The following is a 21,218-nucleotide window of genomic DNA, read 5'->3' on the forward strand; positions in this document are numbered from 1 at the left end:
TATAGCACCACTTACTTGGTTCAAGAATCATAAAAGAAGGTTGTATACATGGAAGAATCCTGAGGATACTAAAAGGCATCAGATAGATTATATAATGGTAAGACAGAGATTTAGGAACCAGGTTTTAAATTGTAAGACATTTCCAGGAGCAGATGTGGACTCTGACCACAATCTATTGGTTATGAACTGTAGATTAAAACTGAAGAAACTGCAAAAAGGTGGAATTTAAGGAGATGGGACCTCGATAAGCTGGCTAAACCAGAGGTTGTACAGAGATTCGGGGAGAGCATAAGGGAACAGTTGACAGGAATGGGGGAAAGAAATACAGTAGAAGAAGAATGGGTAGCTCTGAGGGATGAAGTAGTGAAGGAAGCAGAGGATCAAGTAGTTAAAAAGACGAGGGCTAGTAGAAATCCTTGGGTAACAGAAGAAATATTGAATTTAATTGATGAAAGGAGAAAATATAAAAACGCAGTAAATGAAGCAGGCAAAAAGGAATACAAACGTCTCAAAAATGAGATCGACAGGAAATGCAAAATGGCTAAGCAGGGATGGCTAGAGGACAAATGTAAGGATGTAGAGGCTTGTCTCACCAGGGGTAAGATAGATACTGCCTACAGGAAAATTAAAGGGACCTTTGGAGATAAGAGAACCACTTGCATGAACATCAAGAGCTCAGTTGGAAACCCAGTTCTAAGCAAAGAAGGGAAAGCAGAAAGGTGGAAGGAGTATATAGAGGGTCTATACAAGGGCGATGTACTTGAGGACAATATTATGGAAGTGGAAGAGGATGTAGATGAAGATGAAATGGGAGATACGATACTGCGTGAAGAGTTTGACAGAGCACTGAAAGACCTGAGTCGAAACAAGGCCCCCGGAGTAGACAACATTCCATTAGAACTACTGACGGCCTTGGTACAGCCAGTCCTGACAAAACTCTACCTTCTGGTGAGCAAGATGTATGAAACAGGCGAAATACCCTCAGACTTCAAGAAGAATATAATAATTCCAATCCCAAAGAAAGCAGGTGTTGACAGATGTGAAAATTACCGAACTATCAGTTTAGTAAGTCACAGCTGCAAAATACTAACGCGAATTCTTTACAGACGAATGGGAAAACTAGTAGAAGCCAACCTCGGGGAAGATCAGTTTGGATTCCGTAGAAATGTTGGAACACGTGAGGCAATACTGACCCTACGACTTATCTTAGAAGCTAGATTAAGGAAGGGCAAACCTACGTTTCTAGCATTTGTAGACTTAGAGAAAGCTTTTGACAATGTTGACTGGAATACTCTCTTTCAAATTCTGAAGGTGGCAGGGGTAAAATACAGGGAGCGAAGGGCTATTTACAATTTGTACAGAAACCAGATTGCAGTTATAAGAGTCGAGGGACATGAAAGGGAAGCAGTGGTTGGGAAGGGAGTGAGACAGGGTTGTAGTCTCTCCCCGATGTTATTCAATCTGTATATTGAGCAAGCAGTGAAGGAAACAAAAGAAAACTTCGGAGTAGCTATTAAAATCCATGGAGAAGAAATAAAAACTTTGAGGTTCGCCGATGACATTGTAATTCTGTCAGAGACAGCAAATGACTTGGAAGAGCAATTGAAAGGAATGGACAGTGTTTCTGAAGAAGAGGAATTTGTTAACATCGAGTATAGATTTAAGTGTCAGGAAATAATTTTTGAAAGTATTTGTATGGAGTGTAGCCATGTATGGAAGTGAAACATGGACGATAAATAGTTTGGACAAGAAGAGAATAGAAGCTTTTGAAATGTGGTGCTACAGAAGAATGCTGAAGATTAGATGGGTAGATCACATAACTAATGAGGAAGTATTGAATAGGATTGAGAAGAAGAGAAGTTTGTGGCACAACTTGACTAGAAGAAGGGATCGGTTGGTAGGACATGTTCTGAGGCATCAAGGGATCACCAATTTAGTATTGGAGGGCAGCGTGGAGGGTAAAAATCGTAGAGGGAGACCAAGAGATGAATACACTAAGCAGATTCAGAAGGATGTAGGTTGCGGTAGGTACTGGGAGATGAAGAAGCTTGCACGGGATAGAGTAGCATGGAGAGCTGCATCAAACCAGTCTCAGGACTGAAGACCACAACAACAACGACAACTGTAGTGAAGGAGAAGATTGTGTAATAATGTCAACGTAGGTATGTTGTTATTCCATATAATGAAAATCTTGGATATGATTACGTATGCTGTTATGTTAGCTACTGTATAGGTCACATATTTTGCAGATCCGAAATTGGCAACAGAGATTTGCTGAAACCGGTAATCTATATGACTAAATGATTTTAGCGATCTTGGCACCTGAAAATTTATTCGGTGTTCATAATTCTACAGATCTCCTCCACGCTGACGACGTCAGAAGTGTACATGAAAAAAGGAAATGTAGAAATGTTGCAAATTAACTAACCGAAAGACAGTACATACGTCTAAAAAATGAATCACAGGAAATGAAAAATGGCTACGCAGGAATGACTAGGACAAATCCTAAGCTGTGGAAACAGGCTTGGCTAGGGGAAAGGTAGATGCTGCCTGTAGGAAAATTAAAAAAATGCTTTTAGCTCTTTAGCGCCATCCATCGACGCGACCTGCTGCATCTGTGGTGCAAGAAGTAACTGGGCACTCGTGGTATAGGCAAGCGAACCGTCTACACCACTTAGATCCTCAGCAGGCGCAGCATCCATGTCATCTGACGAAATGTCGCCTTCTTGACCAGCCGTGCTTAGGAGGCAATCGTCAGAAGGGGTCCGCCGACGTCGCTTGTGTCGTCGAAGCGAACGTTGCTTTCGAACGTGGACATCCGTATCCGAATGTGGGATGTCATCCAGCGGCGTATCACCTCCCGCTAGGAAAGCCGCGCTCTGGACAATGTTCGCGTCCACATCCATCGCGTTCTGAATGTTATGTTGCGCCTGGATTCCGTGGGACTGTTACTGCTGTTGTTGGTGTGGTGGGGGCGACATCTGCGTTGGCGTCGGGGCTCCTCCCTCTTCCTCCCTTGGTCCTCCTGACGTCGATGGATGTGCCCGACCGCCCGTTTCTTCCTCATCTATGGTGCGCATCGTCGTCTGACCGTAGGTGAGGGGCAGGACTGTCGTCCCCGTCGGCGAAACCGAGTCTCCCACTGGTGTCTGCTTAAGTCTACGTTGTAAGCAGCCCGATCGAACATGGCCTTCCTGCCCACATCCGGAACAGGTACTCGGTTGACCGTCGTACATTATGATTGCGCGACAGCCACCGATGTTCAAATAAGACAGCACATGTTTCTTGAGCTCAAGTTTAATTTGGCGCACACCATTATAGACCTTATATGTCGAAAAAGTTTGCCATTTTTCTGCAACGTGGCTGATATTGCCATATTGTCGGAAGGCGTCCTTGATAACTTCCTCTGGGACCTCGAAGGGGAGCTCAAAAACCCTTAAAGTCCTCAGGCCCATGCCTGCATGATCCACCGCCACTGCACCGATATGCCCGTCAGAATGTTTAAATCTGAGAGACTTCGCGTATTTAGACGCCACTGACGCGCAGACCTCTGCACTGATCATTTTAACATAAACTACGCTCGCCGGATCTAAACGTAGATCGTCGCGTGTGAACTGTTCTATTTCATAGGCTCGAGGACGCGCGTGATCTGGTTGTAAGGTAATTCTGATCGTATCGTGGCGCCATGTGTGTGCCATAGTCGCACTGAACTTGGAACAAATACAACTCGCGCCGCGAGCAGGTAAACACAAGCAAGCGCTCACGGTCGCGCACGGCGGGATGCAGCGTACGTCCTCGCCCCACCGCTGCCGAAAGCAGACAGATCGTTAGGTATGACATTCCGTCCCGCTGACCACTCAGCTACCAGGGGCGGACTCACGTACAGTGAACAAGAAGTAAAGGAAACCAAGGTGAAATTCGGAGAAGAAATACAAAGTCAGGGATAAGAAATGAAAACTTTGAGATTACCGATGACACTGTAATTTTGCCAGAGACAGCAAAAGACTTGGAACAGCAACTGAACGAAATACATTGTATCTTGAAAAGAGGCTATAGATGAAAATCAACAAAAGTGAAACAAGGGTAATGGTATATAGTGAATTAAATTAGGCGCTACCGAGGGAATTAGATTAAGAAATAAGACACTAAAATTAGCAGATGGATGCTGCTATTTGGGCAGCAAAATACCTGATGATGAACTAAGTATAGACGGTACAATATGTAGACAAGCAACAGCAAAGAAAGTATTACTGAAAAAGAGGAATCTGTTAATCTCGAATATAAATTTAAGTCGTACTAAGTCTGTTCTGAAGTTATTTTTCTGGAATGTAGCCTTTTACTAAAGCGAAACGTGGAGATAAGCGGTTCAGACCAGAAGAGCATAGAAGCTTCTGAATGGTAGTGCTATAAGAGTTAGATGGGTACATCGAATAACTAATGAGGAGATACTGAATCGAACTGGAGAGAAAAGAAATTCATGGCACAGCTTGACGAAAAAAACGAAATGTTTGATAGGACACACCTTGGGGCTTCAAGGAATAGTCAGTTTGGTAAAAGAGGGACGTGTGTCTATGAAGGGGGGGGGGGGCGGATAAAAATTGTAGAGGAGATCTAGGCATGACTACAGTAAGCAGGTTCAGGTTCTTATGGATGTAGGTTGCAGTAATTATTCAGAGATGAAGAAGCCTGCCTAGGATAGACTACTGGGTGTGAGGTGGGGGGGGGGAGGGGGAATGCTCCATCAAACTAGTCTTCGGACTGAAGACCAAACACAACACCAACAACAACAATCTGCACCTGTGATTGTTAGAAAGGACTAGCAAGTTTGTTTTTGTTGTAACAAAAATAGTGTTAGTAACTGTTTATTTTTTTTTCTCCCAGTCTAACCTATGTGTTTTCAGTTCATTTTGAAACTTAATAGTTCATATTTTATATGTTTCAGTTCCCATCAACAAGGAAGAGAACACGTTTGGGTACGGTGTACAGAATACAACGTACGACAATGAACAAAGCGGTAAGTAAACACGACTTACTGTCAGAATATGACTGCAGTTATTTAGCATCCTGTACGTGTACATTCCTAAACAATCTACCAGAGAAAGTGATGTAATCAGTCTGACGTATGTCTAGTAATAAACCGATGCATCAAGCCCCAAAATCTAAAATAAACAATAATAGCGAAATTAGGACTCTATCTCCTGGCTGTCTCTTCTACAGGTTTTCGTTGTTAAACACAGAGTAAGGAAGCAGCAACGTTGCTGAAAACAGCTCGGCACCCGCTAGAAGCGATTTGTTGACGAGGTTATCGAACAGTAACTCAAATTTCACTCTTGTCAAACACGAGGCCAATCACAACTGATTCGCCATTCCGCTTGGGTTCTAGAAGAAAGGCATTACGCACTGCGGTATTTTCAAGATACGATTTAAAACAGTAGTTCCTCTTTCGATTTTTACGACGAATTTATTGTGCCTTCTTCTGCCCAAATTTATTTTATTTCATTAGGTCATTGTTAGACAGCTGAGTCATTCGCTATCTTTCGTGCTGCTACCATAGCTTTCCTCTATACCTTCATGTAGCTTTTTTCATCTAATTTTAGAACTGCGCTTTGTTTTGCTGCTGTATTAATATTTCTATATCCTTATACTTGGTACATTAAACCTTAATTTTTATTTTCTTCATTGAGGATTTAACATCAAAACAGTATTTATAATTACATACAAACAAAATTTTTGCTGGTATTACTCTGAGACACCTTTTTTCCAAGTTATTTTTTGTAGGATTGTAACTGGAACACAAGATATTAATAAAAGCCGCGTATTGTATGCTAATATTTTACTGCAAACTTCTCTCAGTTTCTTAGATTCTGTGATTTAGTTGTCTATTTGGAAGCTACTTTTGTTTGCGTTATTATTTTTGGGGAGTGTATCCAAATCAACCTTAAGCAGTACGAGCGGCATTCCCTCTAATGGGGTGGAAGGTACGCTCCGTAATGCATCCTACCTTACAAAAACAGAACTCCATGAAGTCGCTTTTTGTTTAGTGACAACGCAAATTTCTTAGAGCTCTTCGGTTTTACATTATAGAGAATTTCTCAATCGAATCACCGTTTTTGCTCTGCCTTCTCGCGGAATTTTTTCATATCTTCCCGAAATTTGCTAGGAAATACAAGTTTTCTCAGTAATTAAGTAGATGTGTCGCTATCCCTTTGAAGAATTTGTTCTCTGTGAGCAGCGGAAGTCAGTAGTTTTTACTGTAGCTCGTTTTCTACAAAAACCGTCAAAAACTAATGTTGAAGAAAAACATTCCTCAAATGAAGCACGAATGGCTACGGTACTAAGGTAGAAAGGTTTCTTCATAGATAGAAAGTAACAGATTACTCACATCAGTGGTATTGAGACTGAACGAAACGATGCTGCTTTATATCGCTGAGTTACCTGAAAGAAGAAAAGCAATTGAATTATTGATCAACTTCTCGTGGTCGGGGTTCACAGTCATGTAGATTTATTTAAAGGACGTCATATTCGCCGTTAACTGTAGAAATTGCAATAGCGAAATAAATAATTCCTACAGGCAGTGGCGAATGTAATGTCCTTTAATTCCCCAGCCAAGCATTATTGATTGCTAGACAGTGGCATAAGAGCTGAAATTGGTCAACAGCAAATACAGAATATAGCAACCACCGTCTTGGGCGGAATCATTTTGTCGTTCCCAAAATATGTGTGATTTGGTCTCAATTACCAGAAAGTAAAAACTGAAAGACAAAGGAATACAGTGGTATTGAACGCTGAGTTTAAAATTCCGTAATAAATAGAAGATACCTGAGAGTGAAAGATTTTCGTCTACATTTTAGCCACTTTCCAGCACGTCAAGTTATTTTAGTGACGACTTCAACTTATAAAAATTAATCTTTTATGTGCCTTGAACCTCGTTGTCGTTAGTTTCGACAGAAATAAGCGAGGGGAAAGGGATTCGAGGACACTAAAATTTAAGCCACAGTTTGCTGTAATTTCTGCAATGTTTCGGGGAAAAAAAGAGGAAGTGGCTTGGCCTCGGTGGCGGTGTTGTTTACGTGAGCGGCGGCCGCTTGACACATCGATCGAGCAGGTGCCGCCGTTGACTCAAAACGACCCTGGAGCCTTCGCGTTATGTAGGGTCGATAGACTTCCCCGAATTACCAGAGGCAAACAAAGTCAGCAAAAACAGCTGCGATATTTTCCTTTGCTACTGATGGAAGCTGTCACTCGGATGATGAGGAACATAATGAGTATGAGTATGTTAGTCTCGTTGTTCATGCCAGTGTCTTACAACTGCCATAGCACACGTCGAGGATAGCATAAAACCTGAAAAATTATACGATGCCTTGTCCCATGTTTCAGCAAGTGGTTTACAGCGAGGACCCATAGGGCGCTTAAAACTCAGACTCCAAACCGGAAAGTCCTACGATGTCTAGAGCCAACGTTTGAACATCTACAGGTTGAACAGTGTATAGAGATCGTTCATCCTACGGTTGGCATTGGTCAGAGTTCTATCACCGGGTACCCGGGAAAACACCTCAGGAAGTTTTATTAATTTCACTGGCCCCTCCAGATACTCGCCCGGCGTAAGACCTAATGGCAACAACAGGAAAAGTAAGTGTCGAATCCGAGAAGGTGAGGTAAAAAATTGCTGCGTCTACGAGCCACGATAACCCTTACGTATAACATTAAATGTCAAATGCCTTTAAGCATCATCTCCACACCCTGTACGGACATAAAGCAAGTGCTATGCACGCCTATGTTGACGCGTTCTGATAAGCCTTATAGCAAACGAATGTCCAACTAAAATTTTTGTCTACATATTGATGAAACGGGCAAAGTTTCACGTGTTCCTGGTATAAGAATTTGTTTACATGAGTTTTGTACGTTTCGTAACCAATTAATAGAAGTGAAACTGCTTCCTAAAGAGCGCACAAATGTTTTTGCTTTCTCTTTTAAAATTTAGCGTCTTGACTTACGTGTTTGCCGATGTCAACATCTCATATGACTACTGTGATAACAAATAATGTGGGAAAAAATACAGATACACACTCACAATGTGATTCTGCGGCGAGCGGAAGGAAGATCAGACTTTAACGTCCCGTCGATGAAGACAGTATTAGAGACAAGCTGTAACGGGAGAAGGATGGGCTGCGAATTTTTTGTAATGTATTCAAAGGAACTGCCCACCCGAACTTCGCAGTTTGCCAAAAACTGCCCTTACCGCCAGTATCTGAATTTCGCAACAAGCAGCAACCTGCTATTTTCTTATGGCCACTTCCCGCAACAGGCTTGTTAAGCTAAAGATCACTATTTTGTTTTCATTACGAAACTTTACCAAATATACACTACTGGCCAATAAAATTGCTACACCACGAAGATGACGTGCTACAGACGCGAAATTTAACCGATAGGAAGAAGATGCTGTGATATGCAAATGACTAGCTTTTCAGAGCATTCACACAAGGTTGGCGCCGGTGGCGACACCTACAACGTGCTGACATGAGGAAAGTTTCCAACCGATTTCTCATACGCAAACAACAGTTGACCGGCGTTACCTGGTGAAACGTTGTTGTGATGCCTCGTGTAAGGAGGAGAAATGCGTACCGCCACGTTTCCGTCTTTGATAAAGGTCGGATTGTAGCCTATCGCTATTGCGGTTTATCGTATCACGACATTGCTGATCGCAATGGTCGAGATCCAATGACTGTTAGCAGAATATGGAATCGGTGGGTCCAGGAGGGTAATACCGCCGTGCTGGATCCCAACGACCTCGTATCACTAGCAGTCGAGATGACAGGCATCTTATCCGCATGGCTGTAACGGATCGTGCAGCCACGTCTCGATCCCTGAGTCAACAGATGGGGACGTTTGCAAGACAACAACCATGTGCAGGAACAGTTCGACGACGTTTGCAGCGGCATGGACTATCAGCTCGGAGATCATGACTGCGGTTACCCTTGATGCTGCATCACAGACAGGAGCGCCTGCGATGGTGTACTCAACAACGAATCTGGGTGCACGAATGGCAACACGTCATTTTCTCGGATGAATCCAGGTTCTGTTTACAGCATCATGATGGTCGCTTCCGTGTTTGTCGACATCGTAGTGAACGCACATTGGAAGCGTGTATTCGTCATCGCCATACTGGCGTATCACTCGGCGTGATGGTATGGGGTGCCATTGGTTACACGTCTCGGTCACCTCTTGTTCGCAGTGACGGCACATTGAACAGTGGACGTTACATTTCAGATGTGTTACGACCCGTGGCTCTACACTTCATTCTATCCCTGCGAAACCCTACATTTCAGCAAGATAATGCACGACCGCATGTTGCAGGTCCTGTACGGGCCTTTCTGGATACAGAAAATGTTCGAATTCTGCCCTGGCCAGCACATTCTCCAGATATCTCACCAATTGAAAACGCCTGGTCAATGGTGGCCTAGCAACTGGCTCGTCACAATACTCGTCACTACTCTTGATGAACTGTGGTATCGTGTTGAAGCTGCATGGGCAGCTGTACCTGTACACGCCATCCAAGCTCTGTTTGACTAATTGCCCAGGCATATCAACGCCGTTATTACGGCCAGAGGTGGTTTTTTGGGTACTGATTTCTCAGGATCTATGCACCCAAATTGCGTGAAAATGCAATCACATGTCAGTTCTAGTATAATATATTTGTCCAATGAATACCCGTTAATCATCTGCATTTCTTCTTGGTGTAGCAGTTTTAACGGCCAGTAGTGTAAGTTACCAGGCCTGGTAACAACACTAAACAAGAACAACAGTAATGCACTCTGGTTGCAATTCTAAGTGTCACAGAGAATTGAAATTATAATTACGTATTCACCCGCCGATGGAGTGTACGTGTGCGAAGTTACATTGACATCCGACCGTGTTTTCTGGGTGCTTCACAATTTTTTCTCAACGAATGTGTATAATAATGAGCATTAGCTGCAAACAGTTTTATTCAAAAGATATTTTTAAGCTAGCGATACCATTTAAGTTTGCACGAAACATCTGTTAATGAGTGCAATTTGTCCATTTCACTACTGCATAATTTGTTCTGGATGAGTGTTTGTCTTTCTATTGTTTTGTTTTAATTTTATGGTATCGAACCAGATTATGTAAGAGTGTTAGTAACAAAACTGTAGGGTGAGCCGATTCAAACAAAAGAGTTAAAACGAAATGAAAACTCTCCCATACATTCGTCATTCTCCAAAGTGCAGAAGACTCATCTACCTCAAATATATGCACGCGTTGTTCTACCTGTTCGGTATGTTGCAGTATTCGGACATTTATGGACTCTTCTTAGATCTTTTTATCAACGGAGTAGTTCGTATCCACCTTATTTTCTCCCATTCTCTTCCATCTTAGCTAGAACACTATCCCTAATTATTTTGATATCGACGAGGAGATAAACCGTATCCACCTTCTTCTGCAAGTGAAATACCAGATTAATTCAGCAACAGAACTCCCTAGGACGGTAGTTAAGAAAAAAAAATAAAAAATAAATGTCATACGTGTCACATGTGAACCTGAGCTGTGTGATCTGAGGCCTCTTGAGCGCTGATTACTTACTTAGGTGTTTTTTTATTTGCATCACAAGCAACATAGCACCTTCCACATGTTGCAGTGTGCGTGGTGGACGACGTGCTGTACCGCGCGGGCGACTCGCTGGCGTCGGCGAACGCGTGCGAGCGGTGTGTTTGCATGCCGCCAGACTTCGTGTGCTCGCCCATGGCCTGTCCCATGAGCCCTGGCTGTCGTGCAGTACAGCGGTCTGGACAGTGCTGCCCCGACTACCACTGCGGTGAGTGCCACCCATCCTCCGATACAATCAGAACTTGAACTTCGCACACTCAGAGGCTTTTAATGCTGATAACTTGACCACAGGCCCGTTGTTAGGTGTTTTGCCGCTCTAGGCGAGAATTGAAAAATGACTTTACCTCTTTTTTACTACCATCTGTTTCTCCGATATCCTCCTCCTCCACCACCGCCAACATCCAACGGCACAACAACCCAAATCTCTCGTTATGCTTTTAATCATTAAACTAAAGTCATCATTTTCTGGGAACAGTCCTCAATTTTCATGCTTTATCCTCAGTTTCTGGTCGAGGACAACAACTGTCCACAATTTCTTATTTTTTGTACTCAGTTTTTGAAATTTCCCAAATTAATTTAAATAAGAAAAACGTGCTTTTATACTGGAACTCAGCTGAATATACCGGTGCAACCAAATTTGGCATCAATTACTTACTTTAATTAATTGCGAGAAAGCGGACTATAACCCGTTCATCATAAGAATAAACCTGATGTAAACAAACACAAATGCGAAGATTGGTCAGAAGCCGTATCATACATACACTGGTGTTCTTACGCGCTTGGAAGGAGGTCCTACTTAAGTATTACATATCTTATTATCAAGTTACGTTAAATGGAACTTTAAGATATTCAAATGTATTAAAGGCCATCAACGATTTTCTTAATCATGCTTTAGCTATGTACTTTAAATTCACTTAGATAATCGGCTTTGAAGTTTTCCCAGCATATACGATAAAGTTGATAAGATTTTATTTTGAACGTATAGCGCAGTCGGTAGTGTTACGTTAGGTTAGGTTAGGTTAGTGGTATTTAACGTCCCGTCGACAACGAGGTCATTAGAGACGGAGCGCAAGCTCAGGTTAGGGAGGGATGGCGAAGGAAATCGGCCGTGCCCTTTCAAAGGAACCATCCCGGCATTTGCCTGAAACAGTCGGTAGTGTATGGGCATGTAAACCGAAAGTGGTTATTCGTGCGTTGGATCTAAACTCTACAGCATAATTTTTTTTTCTCGTTCAATTTGAAATACCTAAATGTCGTAATTATAAAACTCTTCATCATTTTTTATGAATAATGCACGTCGTCTTATTTCCAGTTACATATGGATGCGAAATTGCTGATTCCATTCGAAGTACAAATTCTTAGCAATCGATGTTTTTTCGAAAATTGTTCATAAAAGTTGTTTAAATTAAGAAAAAATTTTAAGGCAAAATGAAAAACCTAATTCTCTTTATTTGGACTATGTCCTTCGTTTTATACCACAGAGACAGATAAGTATCACAGAAACATGAAAAACAATCATTTTCACAGCATCGAGCACGTCATACAAATGCTGCATTTTTACATTTGCTGTCCGCAGCTCGTGGTCGTGCGGTAGCGTTCTCGCTTCCCGCGCCCGGATTCGATTCCCGGCGGGGTCAGGGATTTTCTCTACCTCGTGATGACTGGGTGTTGTGTGATGTCCGTAGGTTAGTTAGGTTTAAGTAGTTCTAAGTTCTAGGGACTGATGACCATAGATGTTAAGTCCCATAGTGCTCAGAGCCATTTTTTTTTTTTTTTTTTTTTTACGTTTGCTATTGTACCATTACAATATGAACCCAATAGAACTGATCTGGAGCTAAGTTGCGGGATTTGGCCCGAGAAGTAACAAGATTGTTAAGCTGCCAGACGTACTGGATCTAACGCACGCAGCTTTTTCAAACGTCACAGCCAAACGCTGGCGCGATATAAAACTGCTCGTCATAAAAAAAAGAAGAGAAAATGCTGCGCCTGGTTGGCTTCGTTGATTCTATTGTTGATAGGCTCGTTATCAACGTAGCAGGTGACACTTCCAGAACTGAAATGTGCCGGCCGTGGTGACCGAGCGGTTCTAGGCGCTACAGTCTGGAACCGCGCGACCGCTACGGTCGCAGGTTAGAATCCTGCCTCGGGCATGGATGTGTGTGATGTCCTTAGTTTAGTTAGGTTTAAGTAGTTCTAAGTTCTCGGGGACTGATGACCTCAGAAGTTAAGTCCCATAGTGCTCAGAGCCATTTGAACTGAATTGTATTTCTCGGATTGGGACAAGGAAAGAGCTAAGAGATTACCAGACGACTGACTGTAAGTAATAACTCCAGTGGCCTTAATATTTAACTATACGGTGAAATCCTTCGGTACTCCCCTACGTTACACACAGCTTATGCATAAAAATTGCCATGTGGTTAAGTCGGGAATTTCATCATTCTTGTTTTTAATCACAATAGTATGTTAGCTAAAAACGACAATTTTTTGCGCGTTTCGTCTAGTCGTCTAAGGAGCGTATTGTGGGAGATTTGCAGTGTATTATTTCATTCTGCTTAAAAATTAAATGACATTAAAAGCTGTATTGCTCCTCTGTTCGTCTCTTTTAACGTGTGAACTGCAGTTGGCCACGTCACAGCAAGCTATCTGTACCAGCTGACCGGCCAGAGCTGTCCAAGTTACATTCCCGGTAAAGCTGTTGTCTCGTATTATCGCGAAGTCGATGTGCGCGTAACGCACAGCACAAAACGTACCCTTATTATCGTACTTGACATGTCAAGTTGACAATATTGGAGACAGGTTGGCTGCAGTCCCAGGTGAAAAGGAAATCCAATGAGGTTCCAGCAAACGCGGAAGAATACATAGGGCAATGTTTACATCAGGTTTATTCTCGTGATGAACTGAAAGTTGTGGAACTATCTTCTGGTGCGAATGAATTTAGAAATTATGCTACACTGATCCAAGAAACGCCGAAGCACCAAACTATGTGATCTGGATAATCGTGGTGTTATTTCGTTTCTGTTTTAATTGAAATATTTTTAGAATGAGGAATAAACTTAATCTTTTTCAGCACCCACTTTCTTGCAGTTAAATAAATAAACGACTCCTTGTTTGTATTTTCTATTGAGAGTTCTACAACTTTTATTAGCCCCCCACCCGGTGGCGCAGTGGTGTAAGCGTTTACTTATGATCATTCTCCGAGATGGGTTCGGGTTCGAATACCGATGAAGCACGGATGTTCCTATTTTCGCCTTCTCAACGTATTGAGCCTAAATTATTACACTGTTTGTGAAGGTCGTCCTTGGATAACGATTTCAAATAATTCACGTCATAAATAAAACCAAATCGTTCCAAATATTCGTCGAGCGCTTTGATTCGACATTCAGTGTCGACTATTACAGCGTCTACCATTGTGTTAAACAGGATAACTCTGTACTGCATTTCAGCAGATTGTATAAGTTCATCCACTTGTTTGTAACAGAAAATTCGTTTTTTTCTGTGCTACTCTCCTTTTTTAAACTGAGACTCAATTTCGTAACTAGCTTACTTTTTTTCTACAAACAATCGAGCTTCTGCAACGATTGTTTCAAAACGGAATTCTTGAATCCAGTCACGAAATGAACGTAATATATCAATAGCGACTCTCAAGTTCACTTGAACCGATTGCCATAGTTTACTTATATTGTTGACACGTAGTAAAGTCTCATACCACACGTGTATTGCAACAATAAAGTCAAAAATTAACATTTCCTTCAAGACTGCTTCACAGTCGCTAAGAGCTTCGGAATCATTAGTTCTATTTTTTAGGTCACTCACACTTTCGATGACATCATCAAATTGCAAAAATATCGCTTTTACGACTCCTATTCTACTTTCCCACCGTGTTTCAGACAGAGGTTCAAATGTGTGTGAAATCTTATGGGACTTAACTGCTAAGGTCATCAGTCCCTAAGCTTACACACTACTTAACCTAAATTATCCTAAGGACAAACACAAACACCCATGCCCCAGGGAGGACTCGAGCCTCCGCCGGGACCAGCGGCACAGTCATGACTGCAACGCCTCTGACCGCTCGGCTAATCCCGCGTGGCTCAGACAGAGGTTTCAATGTCAATTTCAGTTTAGCTTTTATAAGATCCCAACGCTTGCTTGATTTTGTAAATGGCACATAAACTTTATTGATGAAGCCAAAAAACGTTTTAGCTCTTGTAGAAGTTTTAGCGGCACTAGCAAAAGCAAATTCCAACAATGGTCAGTATTCCCGTTCTAACACCTTTATTAATGCCAACCATATTGGCACCATTATCTTATCCCGTTCTCGACGGTTTCGGATGTATACGTCATTATTTTCTAGTTTCTTTAAAATGGCATTTGTTAAATACTTTCCCATTGTTTCTGCGACGGCAATAAACGCAACGAAATGTTCATCTATCTCTCCAGTTGAGGAATTACAAAATCTTAATTAGCGACTTTTGTTCCACACGGCTCGAATCCCTGGTACAATCGAGCATGAAGCCATAATATTTTGTTTGTTTGACTCTGTTTATAATTTCGTTGATAAAAAATTTGGACATTAATGTAATTCATTTTGTATGTCGTGGTTCAGATTATTCTAACAAAGTTGCTTTCGTTAATACGTTGCAAGTGCTCTTTTAGTGTTAGGTCATATTTGGATAACAATTTCTTTCTCTCAGCTCCCATGTAGCGAATACGCAGTAACTGAAAAAATTTCAGCCCAGAAATGTTTGCTAGCTTCTGTGACTAGACAACATGATTGGGTATTAAAATCTCGGCAAAATTGCTGAACGCTGTCATCATTTTATTGTAATGCAGTGCATGTACTTGAGGAAGTTTTGATCAGGTTGCATAAAGATGCTGGAACATTTCAGCAACATCATGTTAAGTTACTCTGCTTTAAAACAGATTTTAAATGAGTACAGTGGATGAAGCAATGAAAATTATATAACCAACTTTGATTTGCAAATAATATTGTTTTGTTTGCTTCAGCTGCAGAAGAACTGCAAAAAAAGATTTTATGAACACAAAGGTATAGAAATAAGCTTAAAACAGCAATGTTACACGATCAGTTGAGAAGTTCACGTACTTTGAGCAAGGAAACAATGAGCAAATGGATACGAAAAGAGAAAAATAATAGAACAAAAATGATGATGAAATTAACTGAGAAGTTGAATCTTGTATATAAAAGTAAATTTCCATTGCACTTGAAATGTAAAATCTACAATGACTATGTGCCGATTCTTCAAATCTATTGCATTAACAAACTGCCTGTTGGCTTCCGTCTTGGGTTCTTCAGCCAACATTTGTTTCATGACAGACATTGTCAGAGCTTCACCTTCCATTGTTGGTCACAGACTGGAGGGTGAAGCTTTGGCTATGCCAGCCACATGTGCTGGTGAAACATTAGAAAAACACAAATCTTGACTGAAGAACCTGAGACAAAAGACAACAGTCAATTTGTCAACAAGCAGCCATGAAAGCTTTAACAATTTTGTACTATTGCACTGAGATGGTCAAAAATTGAAATTTGTTTGCTCCGTAATGGGAAGCACTATGTTGGAAACATAGAGATGATACAGATACTAATAAATGCATAAAATAATGGAGAGACATAGAGGATGCTACAGTACAAAATCAAAAGAATAAGTAAAGCATATAGCCAGAGATCTGATGAAATATGAACTAAGGCTATATCTTTTTGTCGAATTGTTTGTGAAAAGAAACAAGCTGGGTATGAACTGACAGAAGATGGGTAGTTAAAATCAGGAAACTGCTAGGATATAATATAATAATTAAAACTGAAGACTAGTATGTGGAGAAGTCTAAAGTAGACCCTCAGTAGCCTTAGGGACAATGACTTGATGATGATGATTATGATGGTGGTGATGATGATGATGACATAATCAAATGACAATTAGGCATGTGTTCAGTGTTTGATATTTTCATTCTCATTCACTGTTATCTGTACATCCCATTATGAAGGAGAACCTCCACGAATATGAGACAAATCAAGGTATACAGTAACATAGAGAAGCAGTGGTTACAAGCTAATTCTAAATACTCCATTGACAATAATCAAGTATTATAATATTTGCATTTAAGATAACTTACAGATATTACAATTAGGGATAAAGCAGCTTCTTTGGGAAAAAAGAAAGGAAAAGAGAACCTTGCAGATTCCACAGTTCTATTAAAATGCTACAGTTTATTACCTACCACTACATTAATGTTTATAAGATCAAACCAGAATAAGTTGTAAGATAAGTACTAAATTAATATTTACATGACCATATTATCCTAGCCTGCAGTGGATACTCTGGTTCCCATCAGATCACCAGTTAATCAACTTTGACTGGATGCCCATCCGGGAATCCCGCCTGCTGTTGACAATTTTTCCTTTGTCTTCATGACAGTGGAGACAGGAGGGATGGTGGTGTGAAGTCCATAATCACCAGTCTTTGTGCAAATGTCCTGGATTAAATTCCAAATCTCTCTGCAGTGGCTCATGAAGTGAGGGCATATGACATAGTTGATGGTGATTAATTCATTGGATGGGGGTGTTAAGCTCAGAGGACCCCTTGGTGCTCTTTGAGAGGACTAGACTATCTGCTGGCACTGGGTTTCCCCCTCTCCCTTCTCTCATCATCCCCAACACCAACATGACATGACACTATGCACACACCATTACAGCTGTGTACAGTTACACACACAGCTCTCACGCTTTGCGAAAGAAAGTGCCTGTGGGTGCAGAGGACAAGAAAAATCTTTACCATTAGGTAACTGAATCTGCCCTTCAGGGTCTTCCAACCATTCATGCCATATGACTTTTACTTTATGACCATACTGATAATTTTAATAAGTTGAATACAAAGTACTGATGATCAAAACTAATATTTCATTTTCCATTAGACTATTTGCATATAAAGAATTAAGAACTGATGGAATATGCTATACATAATATCGATAATTATCAAAGAACAACAATTACTGCAGGCATGCTGTAAAAAGATGTTAACAACTACCATAGCTACATGGCATTCAGCTAACAGGAATTAATGACCCTTGGATCAACACAATCAGATTAATAGATGCCTAATTAAGTGAGCTTTTAATTTATTTTTGAACTTATTGGAATTCCCAGTTCTTGCTTTGCATCACACAGGAGTGTGTAGAAGATTTCTGCACCAGAATACAGATGCTCATTACCTTAGACAAAGAGGTGAAGTCGACATAAAAATTATTTTTAGGTTTTGTATTGTGGTTGTGGTTCAGTGTGTAAGTGGCAGACTACAAACCCAAAAGTTTAGGGAGCTAGGATTTTTTTGGTCACTTCATAACTTCTTTCACCTACGGCGATGGCTTGTTAAAGTGAAATACGTGAAGTTGCACTGTGGTTTGAAGGCCAAGTTAAAGTATAAGTCAACTGAAAGGTCAGATGAAAGCAACTACCTCTGTCATCTTTGTCAGGGGTAAAACTGACTGTTATGGACCAGTGAGGCTTCCGCTTTTATAAGCAGTGGACGGCTTCTCATTGGCTGGATGACGTCACGGTGAAAACGGCATGTGTGGAGGTGGCGGTCTCTGTGTCCGTAGATTTTGATTGTGCGCTCTACCCAGCATTTGTTGATCATTTGAATGGTATACATCAGAACATAAGATTTACAGTGGAGGTGGAGAAGGATGGGAAGTTACACTTTTTAAGATGTGCTGGTGGAACGAAAATAAGATGGACGTCTCGGAAATTCTGTTTACAGAAACCCGATGCATACAGATTTATATCTAAATGCACATAGTTTTCACCACCCAGCTCAGAAGAGAGCTATGCTGAATACTTTGGTACACAGAGCAAGGACTGTTTCGGACAAGGGTCATCTCGGCTCCGAGATTAACCATCTGGTGACAGTATTCAGAAAAAATGGATATTCTGATCGTGATATCAGATCTACTCTGGTGAAGAAACCTTGGAAGGACACTGTTCAGACAGATCAAGAGGACCAACACATCGCGCGGCTACCATTCTGCAGTGCAACGACCAGCAAGATCGGCAGAGTCCTGAGCTGGCAGGGAATCAGACCAGTCTTCCAGCCACCCAGGAAGATCAAGGAAATGTTATGACCCTTGAAAGATAAACTCGGCATGAGAGTACCGGGAATTTACAGCATTCCTTGCAAGTGTGGGAAAAATTATGTGGGTCAGTCTATAACAACTGTTGCCGATTGCTGTGTTGAACATCAGTGTCACCTGAAATACAGGAATCTAGAAAAATCAGTGGCTGAGCACAGTTTGTTAAATAAACATAAGATTTTATTCAATGAAACAAGACTACTTGCTCACACTTCAAACTTTTGGGACTTTGTCATCAGGGAAGCAGTTGAAATTAGACTCTGTGAAAATAACTTCAACAGAGACTCCGGTCGTGCACTCAGCAATGCATGGAAGCGAGCAATTGATAAAGAAAGAGCGTAGAGGGAGACTTCTTACATTCCTCGCAGTTCTCTGCCTGTTGTGATATGGTGCTGCACTGGATAGAGTGCGCAATCAAAATCTATGGACACAGAGGCCGCCACCTCCACACACACCGTTTTCACCGTGACGCCATCCAGCCAATGAGAAGCTGTCCACTGCTTATAAAAGCGGAAGCCTCACTGGTTCACAACAGTCAGTTTTACCCCTGATGAAGATGATGGAGGTAGTCATCGAAAGCCTGGGATTTTATCAAAATTTGATGCGGCAAGTAAACCGAGATCTTTTTATGCATGGTTCATAACAGCCAGAAAAATTGTTTACAGGCTATACTGAAACAAAAATTTCATTGCTATTGGAATCATATTATTTGCACATTGTCAGTGCAGTCAGAATGTGTATCAGTATGTCTACATGCTAAGATCTTATTGTAGGTAAATCTTCTGTGATTCCCTGCAACTGGAAATGTTTGCCACAGATTCCGTTGACTTTCTTACTAAATTCAAGTCATACAATATTTTGTTGAAGGACAATGAAGTAAAGTACTCACTGTCACACTTGAACTTTCCTTACAGAATGTGAGCTCAATGGACAGATATATCAGAATGGTGAAAAGGTGCAAGCTGCTGAGCGTCCGTGCCATGTTTGCTACTGCAGAGGTGGTTATGTAGTCTGTGCTGCACTTGAATGCTATCGCAGACGTGACTGTGCTCCAAGATATGAACCAGGTGCCTGCTGCCCCAAGTATGACCACTGCCCTCCTCTGGGTAAGTATGGCCACAAAGAGTAACAGGAAGCATTAAAATAATCATTCTTTTTTTCTTTAAATTGTCCTGTCCCATGTTTCTGTCATGTAAAAGAGCTTTCAGTGATTTGGAATGTATCAATATTTAGATTAAGTGACTGAAGGAGCTGTTAGATGCTACATTCAAATTAACTATCATCAAACTGCTAAAAGCTATTTATGCTTACTCAAGCTTATTTATTTATTTATTTATTTTTTGGTCATCAGTCTACTGACTGGTTTGATGCGGCCCGCCATGAACTCCTTTCCTGTGCTAACCTCTTCATCTGAGTAGCACTTGCAACCTACGTCCTCAATTATTTGCTTGACGTATTCCAATCTCTGTCTTCCTCTACAGTTTTTGCCCTCTACAGCTCCCTCTAGTACCATGGAAGTCATTCCCCCATGTCTTAGCAGATGTCCTATCATCCTGTCCCTTCTCCTTATCAGTGTTTTCCACATATTCCTTTCCTCTCCGATTCTGCATAGAACCTCCTCATTCCTTACCTTATCAGTCCACCTAACTTTCAACATTCGTCTATAGCACCACATCTCAAATGCTTCGATTCTCTTCTGTTCCGGTTTTCCCACAGTCCATGTTTCAAGTTTATTTTAGCATACAAAATTAACTTGATTGCTGCTGCTTTTTTAATGACATTAAATAACTGTTGTCTATCTCCTACTGCTAATTTAAAATCAGTCTTGATGATCAGACAAACTGTTGCACTGGCTACTAAAATCCATATTTCATTCATGGAATTGTAAGAATAATTTATTTCTTACTTTGAGTCAGGCAGAAGCTTAGTGACACACCTCAATAGCTGAGCATGTTAAAGTACTCGCTTCTGAGAGACAGAAGTGCGCTGGCCCTGGGTTGAATCCGTCCAGTAGATTTTTTTATGTGTGCCAGTATGCTGGCTAGCTTGGATGTGGTTTTTAAGCAGTTTTCCATACCCATTGAGGCAAATACTGTGCTGACTCCCATGCCCTGCCTCTGATACATGATGTGCAACACACCTTGGAAAACAATGTCACATGTGACCATGCACTTACACTAGTCTCGATCAGAAGGGGTACACTGAGTCCTCCCAGAGGGAGGAGCGTATGGGTAGCCACTGTCAGTAGCTTTAAAATGCCTTTGGGACTGGCGGTGGTGACCTCATCATAATAATAACCTATGTACAGGTATGATTTGTTCTCAGTGAAATGGGAATTGGGCCACACCAGTCCTGACCTGGCATTGACTAGTATAGTACATCAAAAAGCAAGAAAGAAACTTACTGATCACTACTGTTCAATGAACACTTTTCTTGTCTTAACTGTGTTGACCAAGGAG

The 21,218-nt window shown here is 41.3% G+C and overlaps 1 protein-coding gene across 1 annotated transcript in view; it reads left to right on the forward strand.

The window, feature by feature from the left end:
* The window catches only part of LOC126192203 (serine-rich adhesin for platelets), a 171,264-nt gene that overhangs the window by 143,077 nt on the left and 6,969 nt on the right, over positions 1 to 21,218 (forward strand). Inside the window, exons 4-6 of the mRNA XM_049932586.1 lie at positions 4,943 to 5,014; positions 10,652 to 10,828; positions 19,674 to 19,865. Of these exons, the coding sequence (XP_049788543.1) occupies positions 4,943 to 5,014; positions 10,652 to 10,828; positions 19,674 to 19,865 (441 nt within the window). The remainder of the gene's footprint in view (positions 1 to 4,942; positions 5,015 to 10,651; positions 10,829 to 19,673; positions 19,866 to 21,218) is intronic.

This window comes from Schistocerca nitens, chromosome 1 (genome assembly GCF_023898315.1).
Source record: "Schistocerca nitens isolate TAMUIC-IGC-003100 chromosome 1, iqSchNite1.1, whole genome shotgun sequence".
In the NCBI taxonomy this organism is placed as follows: Eukaryota; Metazoa; Arthropoda; class Insecta; order Orthoptera; family Acrididae; genus Schistocerca; species Schistocerca nitens.